We start from the raw sequence: 9,684 nt of genomic DNA, 5'->3' as shown, positions 1-9,684 counted from the left end.
AATGATAGACAAAAAGACAGTACATCTCACACAAAATAAACTTCTGATATGAGGATTAAGGCCTACACTTCTGGAAATTAGTTAACACCTAATTAGCTTAATTGCAGGGAAATCCCTCCCCAGACAACAGCTCAATTCTTTTGTTTCTTTTCTTTTCTGCATTACCAGCATCCAATGCAGTACAACATCTTTTCAACCACATCGTTAAAGAGTACAACTTTCCTTTGTATGAATTCATTATCATCTTGTAATTTTTGCTCCATTAATTACATGTTCATCCTTACTTTGCTTCAGACATACAAGTAGCAGTTGCCTCAGATTCTTTCGTTTCTTCTTACTCCAGTAGTTTCATGTAAGTAAGTTTTAGAAGTGAAGAAAAACAAACTGAGAATGTAATTTGTACTCAAGTTTGATCGAACTCAACCAATGTTCAAGCGAACCTTAACTCAAAACTACTTTAAAAGTTAATCCAAACTCCCATCATTAAGAAATCCACTTCACAAGCTCAAATTTCGGATATTTAGAGGTGGTATAGTGAATAAGTAATGTATAAAAGATAAAATTATTATTTTGCAATGACAATATTCACGTATAGAAACAATATTTTAGTTATTTATGACGTAATGGACGAAACCACAATACAGACTCGAATATGCTGCTGTCAGTAACAAAAGAAGTTCGTGGTTCAATCAAATGACAGCAAAATACCATTTGAGTTTAAAATCAAGGTACAAGAAGTTGACTGTATTATCACTCTCTCAAACTTCAACCAATATAAAACAACTTCTAGAGAAGAAAACAATTACCTTGACGACTGTGAGACACTAGCACCTGCAATAGAGAGAGAGAGATGTTTTATTTTTTTATTTTCCTTTTCTTCGAGCACAACCAAAACCATTAATATGTTACAAAACTTAAAAACAAGCCCCAACAGCAGGGTGCTGCTGTTAGTATGCATCAACTCCCTCACACTATCAAGTGAATTATTCTTTTAGTATAAATCCTCTTTGTCTTCAACACACACTTGTGCTAGTTGAGCTAAGTTTTTTTTTTTTTTTGCACCTCCTAATAATAGCTGCAAGGTGAAGAAGGAAGCTTTGTAGAGGGGAGTTTTATTATCTAGTGGATCATTTAGAAAGAGAGAAATTAGAGGATGATTTGAGGGGGGGAACTCATTGGAAGGTATTTTCACTTTTGTCTTTGGTTTTGTATTTACTCCCAAGTGGCTGATGTGCGTGTGTGTATTGGGCACTGATCCTGGTTATCTTTCCATTTGCAATACCCTAAGAGAGAAAGCTAGAAGAGCAAAAGAAAAAGCACCAAAGAATCGTTTATGAGCAAATTACGAACCAGTATCTCCATCCAGATCCTCTTCATGTCTCCAGACAATATCTTTCAGCCCAGTCTTGAGACTCTTATAAAACTGAAAAATAATGGCATATTACATTTGAAAGTTAAAAACAATAGCATTACGCAAGCAAGAAAACCAACATGATTTGGAATCTAATTCCGATGCACTCAAGCCAGTTAAACAGTTTCCTTCTACAGACTTCAAAGTATCGGGGTACTAAAAAAGGGCATTTCAAATATAGCAAAATGAACCAAAATATAGCAAAATGAACCAAAATATAACAAAACTTCCAATTCTGTCAAAGATAGGCAGTAATAGATACTGATAGACAGATGTTTTAGTCCTTAGATACCACAAGTACATTAATGATGATACTACCTTGTGAAATTCTAATGTATCTCCTCCAGCCTTGCGGAGCTCAACCATGTACAGTGATGGAGCAACCTCATAAATCTGAAAATAATACCATCATGGATCAACTAATTGGCATAAAATAGACACTTCTAGAATATTAAAAAAAAAAGTAAGAAGTAAAGCACCTCTGTTGCCACTGATAAATGGCCTTTACGACCTGTTTTTTCACCTTGAAGTTTCATCTACAAGAAATGCACCAGATTATGATATAGACTCAGGAGACAATTCTACACAACTTGCATTCTTTCCCCAAATTTATCATCATCAACTTCAAAAGGAACAGTACTTACCTTGTAGTTGTTTTTCTTCACATCAAAACCCAAAGGCAATGCAGTTTCCTCAATTTTTGAAAGGATCTCTTTCGCAGGTCGATTGGATGTGAACCTTGTTTCCCGTTTAACAATTCCCTGTTACCACAATTTTCATCAACTTATGTTTGTGAAGAAATCCAAAGAGTTGGTAGGCTATGGATAGCTCGACTAATATATTGCAATTTAACAAACTTTTATTGCTAGAAGCAAAAACTAAGCCATTGAAGAGATACAATTAATTTGATCTCATTTAAGAAATGCCACAATGAAGTACTAGAGTGAAACATACCATTTGTTTCTCAAAAAGAGAACTGAGGTTGAGTCCTTGAGATTTAGATATAAGCTCAAATGCGTTCATCGTAAGAGGGGATTTAGATCCTTCCTCTTTCCTTTCCACAACAAGACTACCCGAATCCTGAATGCCAAGGGTCTTGTGAAGATCATGCTTAAATGTTGGATTAGAAATACCCAAATGTACTTTGCTTACCCCTGTTTCGTTGAAGATAGCGTCCACATCATCAAGACTTATATCAGCTTGTTCAAAAGTAGGCGGCTTGTAACCTTTTCTAAACCATTCATTCTCAATTACCTCTGGAATAGTAATTCTCTGTTGCAAAAATCAAGCTGGTATATCAAATGCTAATTAATGAGACTAGGTTCGTTATTAAATAATAATCAGCTCTAGTGAAACACATTCTCATTCTCAACATACATAAGAACATCATCAATATGGCCAATTTCAATACAAATTCAAAGCTGAAAGACAACAAGCAGGTAAATTGGAATAAAAGTCTCATGCTTACTCCAATTTATTAGTAAATTAATATTATTTCTAATCAAAGCTGAAGGGTTCACGACAAAAATGTATACTGGAATACAATTCTTACACTTGCTCAGTTGATCAGTTGATTCACATCCATATTATATTTGCTACTCCTCCAAATTCATCTCAGAAGTACGAATGCTTAAGTTTGGACTAATATGTCTAAATTTTAATACATGTCAGACACTCCAAAAATTGTTGTTGGGACACGTATTAGACACTTGTAGGCATAATATAGTAGTGTGTCAACCACTAGTTGTACAAAGTGAAAATGGGTCAAACACTTATTACGTACGTATAATACATAGATACAGATATTAAACTAATTTTTAAAGTACAAAAATACATGAACTAATGGACTTAAATTTTATTATTGTGTAAAAATAATTTATATATGATCAAAATCAAATTTATATTCCAATTTTTAATAAATGTGTCCTTGCTCAGTCAGTATCATTATATTTGTCTCATGCCCATATCTATGCTTCTTAGAAATTCTCTGTCGTAATTAACTAGAATGGTTTTGGAGTCTTTTCACCTTTGAAAAAAAAACCCAGGCTGATAAAAACAAAAAGCACTCTAACCAGATTGAGAAAGGACCAAGAACACACCGTTGAGGGATTGGGATCCAGAATTCTTTTGATAAGTTTCTTTGCGTTAGTAGAGAACCATGGTGGACAAGTGAAGTCAGCCTTGTGTATCTGATGATAGAATGAACGTAAAACTTAACATTGAACCATTGAAGAACGTACAATTGAGAAACTCAACATATAGTTGGGGAACACTATAAACTTGAATTGTTTCACGTCATAGTTATCTAAAAAAGAATACTACTCAAGTACTGAGAATCAGAACAAAAGGCAATTAAAAGTAAAAAGATCAGTCATATACACACATGCATATATATAAATATATAGATGGATCAATACCTAGATAAGGAAATAGTCAATGTAGTTATCAAAGCAATTGTTTATCCCGGATAAACACTTAACCAATAACGGACGAGTGCAGGATTATGAGAGTAAAAGAGCAGTTGTCCAGTTATAAGACTCTAATCCATAGTAAACAACTTGTTGAGGTTTAAACCTGAAATTTACTGAACTCTAATTTTCTACCTATTATAGGTCATTTTAGCAAAAGCATATTTACCAACAATCCCATACTAAGCATTCATCAAATTAGGGTGACTAACTGACTAAGGACAAAACAGATAGGTAAAAGTAGTTTGGGTGAATCCTAAAAGTACTTGAGTAAGCATTTATATTCTTGTTTTCTTTTTTTTTTTTTGAAACGGAGACAAACCACTTTATTAATAAGAAATTAGACTAATGCTCAAAGTACAAGAGTAATATACCAAACAAACTAAGAAAAAGATGAACCTGGGAAAAACAAAAGGGAAAACGACCAACAAACAATCACAAAGAAGAAACAACCAAAGAACCAAAGCAACAAAGAGTTAAGACATTAGTAAAGAGCTTAATACAAAGAAAACATAAACACGTTGATGAAGAGCACCCACTTCAGACCAAAATTTTGAATTCCACATGCAATTGAAAGGAGAAGGGAAAACCAAGAAGAGGCAATTGATTGCTTCAAAACTATCCAACCCAAGTAAATTGTTCCAGAGATCTTTGCCCTCATGATGATGAAGACAAAAACATCCAAAAAGCTAAAAACTTTAAGCTAACAGCATCAATTAGAAAGTTTTGCTCTTTCTTGAATATGAAAAAACTTCATCAATTAACAGCATCAATTAGAAGTTCTGAATTGAGTGTTCAAGAGACTTGAATCCCAACACTTTATCTGCAGCCTTCAAACCTTACAAAGTACTTAATTATTGGACCAAAAGGTGCCTGAAATCAGATCTCAAATGAAAAATAATTTGCATTTTTCTACTATCGACTTTAAATGGGCTGGAATTTCACAACGCATGGGTTGAGAGAGGTTTCCAAAGGTCTGGTTTCCATCATTCAAATCTTCTTCATTCTGAAACAAGTCGTTTAGATCAGTTTCTAAGGGGTCCTTCAAAGAAAGGTCCTCTAACTCATTTAGCTTCCCCAAATGATCATCTTCGACGCTGCTCACACTAAAAGGAGAGTCAAAATCTGAATCACGTTTCTTTTTAGAAGGAGGCACAGAGATTGGCAAGGGAAGCCTCTAAAAAAAATTTTACCTTTGAGGAAGGTAGGGAAAAAAAATAATGTTTAAAATGTGGAAGGCTGGATCTTTGAGGGGCTGATCCGGTTGAAAGAGGAGCTTGGATTCGTGTACAATTAACCTCCAAAGAATTGGGGTTTTGATCTAAAATTAAACCTGCCCTTAAGGAACTCTTTTATTAATTCAGGATATCTGCCCTAATTGAAGATGAAGAAGCTTGGCCTTGAGTGTCTTTTTCCATTAAAAATCAGAATTTTGAGGAATTTGGGATGACAACATCTTTGTCTTTACAAGAGTCTTTTTTAAGAGATCCTTAGGCCTCCTTCTAACAAAATGCTTCGGAAACGACTTAAATGGAAGCGGGGTTTCTTTGAGTTTTTATGCTTTTTGGAAGGACCTCTTGGACCGGAACAAGCTGAGGACACTTGAGATGAAGAAGGTAAGTACGCAGATGAAGAGGAGAGGCTTTAAGCTTTTTTAGGAGCTACAATGGGCACTGACTCAACCTTTGCAAAATGGGAAAACAATTAAGGTATAAAGTTTTAATGAAAATAAGTGACAAGCATTATTTTTTTTCTTCTCCCTTTCTTCTTCACGTTGCTCATAGAGGTTCAGGAAAGAGAGACTTGCCTTCTTGTACAACGCAACCAGGTTGGAATCTTCAAAGGGTAGATAACCAGCCATCAAAACAAAAAGAATTACACCACATGACCACAAGTCAGCCTTTGCGCCGTCATAGCCTTTATTATTGATCACCTAAAATGTACGTTTAAGTGGATTAGTTGTATGCAAACAAACATAAAAGTGAACCAAAATTTAATAGAATATAATTATATAATATACCTCCGGAGCAACATAATTTGGAGTCCCACATGTTGTGTGCAGTAATCCATCTTCCTGAAGCATTGAAAATCAGTTACCAATACGATCCTTGAATTAAGGAAAGATGGGTCCGTACAGAAATTGAAAAGTAAACATTTCTAATAGTTGCACTTTGTTAAGTGAAGGCTGAATGGATCGTAGAAGGCAGCTTTTTTAGTGCTAGTGACTCTTCTTTTGGACTTCAAATAAGATCACAAAATTATAGTTACCATATAATAAATATGACATTGCCAAACTCACCCGAACTTGCTGAGGCAGTGCACTCAAACCAAAATCTGAAACTTTAAGAACGCCATTAGCATCAAGCAGCAAATTCTCCGGCTGAGATTGTAAATTTTGTTAACATTTGAAAATAGTATCATTTAAGAAATTTTGCTTTCAATCTCTTGAGTTGGTTAAGAGGTTCTTATAAATATTATGAAAAAATAAACCTTTAGATCTCTGTGAAAAACACCTCTGCTATGACAATAATCCACAGCATTAATAAGTTGCTGAAAATACTTTCTTGTTTCATCTTCCTTCATCCTGCCTCTACTAACCTGGTCCCAAAATAGTACACAAGAAAACAGGGGAAAAAAGAGTAAGGTGCCATTCCAAAGATTGTTCACATGTAAGAAGGTCGAATACTGAAGCAATCACAATCTTACAATCTTGTCAAATAGTTCCCCACCAGTGACAAACTCCAACACAATATATATTTTGGTCTTGCTAGCCATCACCTACACAAAAGATCTGCTAGATGTCATCTCAAATGAAAAATGCACACGGAGTAACAGTCATAGCGTAAAATAACCTTATAAATTAAAATGAGAGCATTAGGGTGGATGAACAATAACAATATAGTTCAAACAACAAGGCGCAAGTCTAACCTCAATCATACGGATGACATTTGGATGCCTAATTAATTTCATGGTTGATATCTCACGTTTAATCTGCATAAAGCAAACAGAAGAATAAATAAAAATAATAATAAATAATCAAGAGCTTATTTGTAATTCCTATGACTCAATTTTTTTAAAGAAAGGTCCAAAAACCTTCCACTAGAAGGCTTCCAGTTCCAAGAGTCTGAAATGAAAGCATGTCGTGTAAAAGCATAAGTCCATGCATGCATTGAACAACACCAGTGGCAATGTAACAGTTTCTTCCTAATAGTAAGTAGGTGAATGCAGAGATCATGGTTTGAACCCATTCCTCTAAACCCTTTGTTATTGACATTAGCCCTTATTGGACACTAGGGAAATTTATGATGGTTGTGACATTCAAAAGTTTTCATCTCACTAAATGCTTTCACTTCTGGGATAGCTTATGTGCAGGTATGGAAGTTTGGATGTATTTCCATGAATGGCAGCCAACCAAGGTAAGATTGATTTTAACTACATTGAAAAACCCCAGTTATAATATTATGCTAAAATACTACTATAGAGTCTACAAGGATGGGAGTAGTTTGATTTTCAACATAGTAGTGGACTCGTGATTATATTGAATATCCAGTATGTCTAAAGATGACCAAAAAGTGAAGTGGGGGTACTTTTTTTTAGCCGTCTTCTCCAAGTTTTTTGATATTAAGAATTCAAAACTATGAAAAAAATAATGCACATTATGTAAAATCACACAGTGATATATGGATCGTCTGGTTGGAACAATCACAATAAGTAGGTAGGTGATATCCTATACAATTCCAATCAAATAAAACGTGGGTCGTAATTTGATATTTAAACAGAAGTCCCAAGTCCAAAGTCCAAACTCAGATTACACCATACCCATGTTCTTTCAAATGAATTGGTCTTCGCGCTCAATATTCAATCCATTACTTGGTTATAATTCAAATTCTTTAAGATCCAAAATGAGAAACAGTAAACAATTACCCAACTTGTCAGTCCGTCAGAAAAAGACAAAAAGCACAAGTTCCCATACGAACTTTTGACTTCTTCAAACTTTCGTAAACAAAAAGAAGAGACCGCACAGTACTCACTATTATCTCCTTCCTCCTCCATTTTCTCGTCAGCCAAACATTAGATTCGACAAACAATAAAGCTCAGACAAGTAAAAGAAACCTACCTTTCAAGGAAAATTGAAAATTGAAAAGTAAAATACCTGACTGATCATCTTATGCTTAAGAACTTTCTCCTTATCAAGAATTTTGATCGCCACGTTCTCCCCGGTCTCTGAATTCCGAGCAAACTTAACCTTGGCAAAGTTACCCTCCCCAAGGGTTTTACCCAATTCGTATTTTCCCACGCGGGTTCTTCCACCATTGCTCGAACTCGCCGCCTTCAACCTCACACCCCCGCCGTCCATTTCCGATAACCCCTTTCTCTCTCTCTCTCTCTCGCTGCCCGACCCTATGTCTATATCTTTTTCTAGATCCTTCCGATCAAGACCTCTTCTTCTTACAGGGTTGCCATATCTGAGACTTCACCATCCTCATATTTCTCCTTTAAAAAAAGAAAAATTCCCTTGTTAAATTAAATAAGATTCTCTCTCTCCCCCAAGTACAAGAATCAAAATCAGGGAAAGGGCAAGAAAGATTAGTGGAAGAAAACGGAAATCATCAATGATGAGGGAAAACGAAAGTGTTGATTATAGAAACCGTCGGATGAAAGAAAGAAGCCATTGAATTCGGGGAGAATCGACGGACCATATAGAAAAAGAAGCTGGATTCGTAACAGGAAACAAACCCAAGAATCAAAAAGAAAGAAGATAAAAATGGGGAGAATCAAAGTGGGGAAATTTCGTCAAAAGAGTATTGTAAAAAAAAGGAAAGTGATTGACTGATGAATGAATGAATTGAGTAAAATCAGAAGAAGAAGGAATCGAATTGGATGGAGAAAGGAAGGGACGGAAGGGGTTTGAGAAAAATATGTAATGAAAAGTTAGGTCTTTTTTTTAACAAGAAAAGTCAAATCCCCTTCATTCTACTACTCTATTTTTATTTTTATTATTGTTCTTTTTTTATAATGAGATTTATAAACTTTTTTATTAAAGAAAAATGAAATATGATTAAACATTATTGGCCTAAATTATGTAAGGAAATATTTGTTAAATCTTACCTATCTTGGATTTGAAAAGGATACCTATATTTTTATATATTATCTTTCTTTATCATTAAATAAACAAAACCATCATGGAATAAATAGATAAAATAGAAATACTCAAGAGAGAGATGGAGAGATTTAGAGAATGGAATTTTTATACTTGATAAATAAAAGAATAAACACTTTATATATAAATGGTTAACACCAAAATTTTAGATTTTATAAAATAAATTTTCTTTTATTTCTAAAACAGTTTCTTCTTAAACTAACCTAACTATAGACTTCAAAGTTAGAGTTAGATCTTCCGTAATAATAACAAAAAAGACTACAAAAAAAAAAAAATACCAATAAGAGCTTAGTTTTGGTAACTAAAAAAAATTGTGGTTCAAATAGATTAGTCATGATTTGTTTTGTTGTGCTAAAAAATTAAATATATTTTAAATTTAAAATGTCCTAAAAAATGACATTAATTTAAAATATTTTTGTCTAATCAATTTGTCTTGTATTAATCAAATTTAATACTAAAAACAATTTCTTCATGCATGTTGGTAGGCAAATTGAAAATAAAAGTATAAGAGATTTAATTAGAGAGATTTAATTAACGTTTTGTTTTGAAGTAAGTTGACATTTGTACTCACAATGATATGATACCTCATCCTTGTTGTGTGATCTGGAATAAGATGTTTTATTCTTGTTGTGTGATTTGGAAAA

At 33.9% G+C, this 9,684-nt stretch overlaps 1 protein-coding gene across 2 annotated transcripts; it reads right to left on the bottom strand.

Annotated features, from left to right (window-relative positions):
- Positions 1-543: 543 nt before the first annotated feature.
- Positions 544-8,853, bottom strand: LOC101222334 (CBL-interacting serine/threonine-protein kinase 23). Of its 2 annotated transcripts, none has more exons than XM_004145178.3 (15): positions 8,033-8,853; positions 6,808-6,870; positions 6,586-6,657; positions 6,370-6,477; positions 6,179-6,259; positions 5,900-5,953; positions 5,687-5,812; positions 3,511-3,600; positions 2,564-2,683; positions 2,366-2,491; positions 2,056-2,172; positions 1,891-1,947; positions 1,730-1,804; positions 1,351-1,423; positions 544-831 (listed from the first exon to the last, which is right to left on the bottom strand). In XM_004145178.3, exons 1-15 carry the CDS (start codon positions 8,234-8,236, stop codon positions 803-805), a joined length of 1,395 nt encoding a protein of 464 aa, XP_004145226.1. In that variant the 5' UTR covers positions 8,237-8,853; the 3' UTR covers positions 544-802. The 2 variants fall into 2 exon arrangements, with proteins under 2 accessions (XP_004145226.1, XP_011658898.1); XM_011660596.2 differs by having other exon boundaries at positions 6,586-6,670; positions 8,033-8,235.
- Between the last annotated feature and the right edge of the window lie 831 nt (positions 8,854-9,684).

Source organism: Cucumis sativus, chromosome 1 (genome assembly GCF_000004075.3).
Source record: "Cucumis sativus cultivar 9930 chromosome 1, Cucumber_9930_V3, whole genome shotgun sequence".
NCBI classification, from domain to species: domain Eukaryota; kingdom Viridiplantae; phylum Streptophyta; class Magnoliopsida; order Cucurbitales; family Cucurbitaceae; genus Cucumis; species Cucumis sativus.
Note: the sequence above shows the minus strand (reverse complement) of the source record. Positions and strands in the feature narration are given on the sequence as shown.

Bases quoted from the DNA above. Each gene is read 5' to 3' on its own strand.
- LOC101222334 (XM_004145178.3), bottom strand. From the start codon at position 8,236: ATGGACGGCGGGGGTGTGAGGTTGAAGGCGGCGAGTTCGAGCAATGGT. The intron at 5,813-5,899 runs GTATATTATATA...CGTACATTTTAG, and splicing joins CAAATTATGTTGCTCCGGAG to GTGATCAATAATAAAGGCTA. The intron at 1,805-1,890 runs GTGCTTTACTTC...TATTATTTTCAG, and splicing joins ATTTATCAGTGGCAACAGAG to ATTTATGAGGTTGCTCCATC.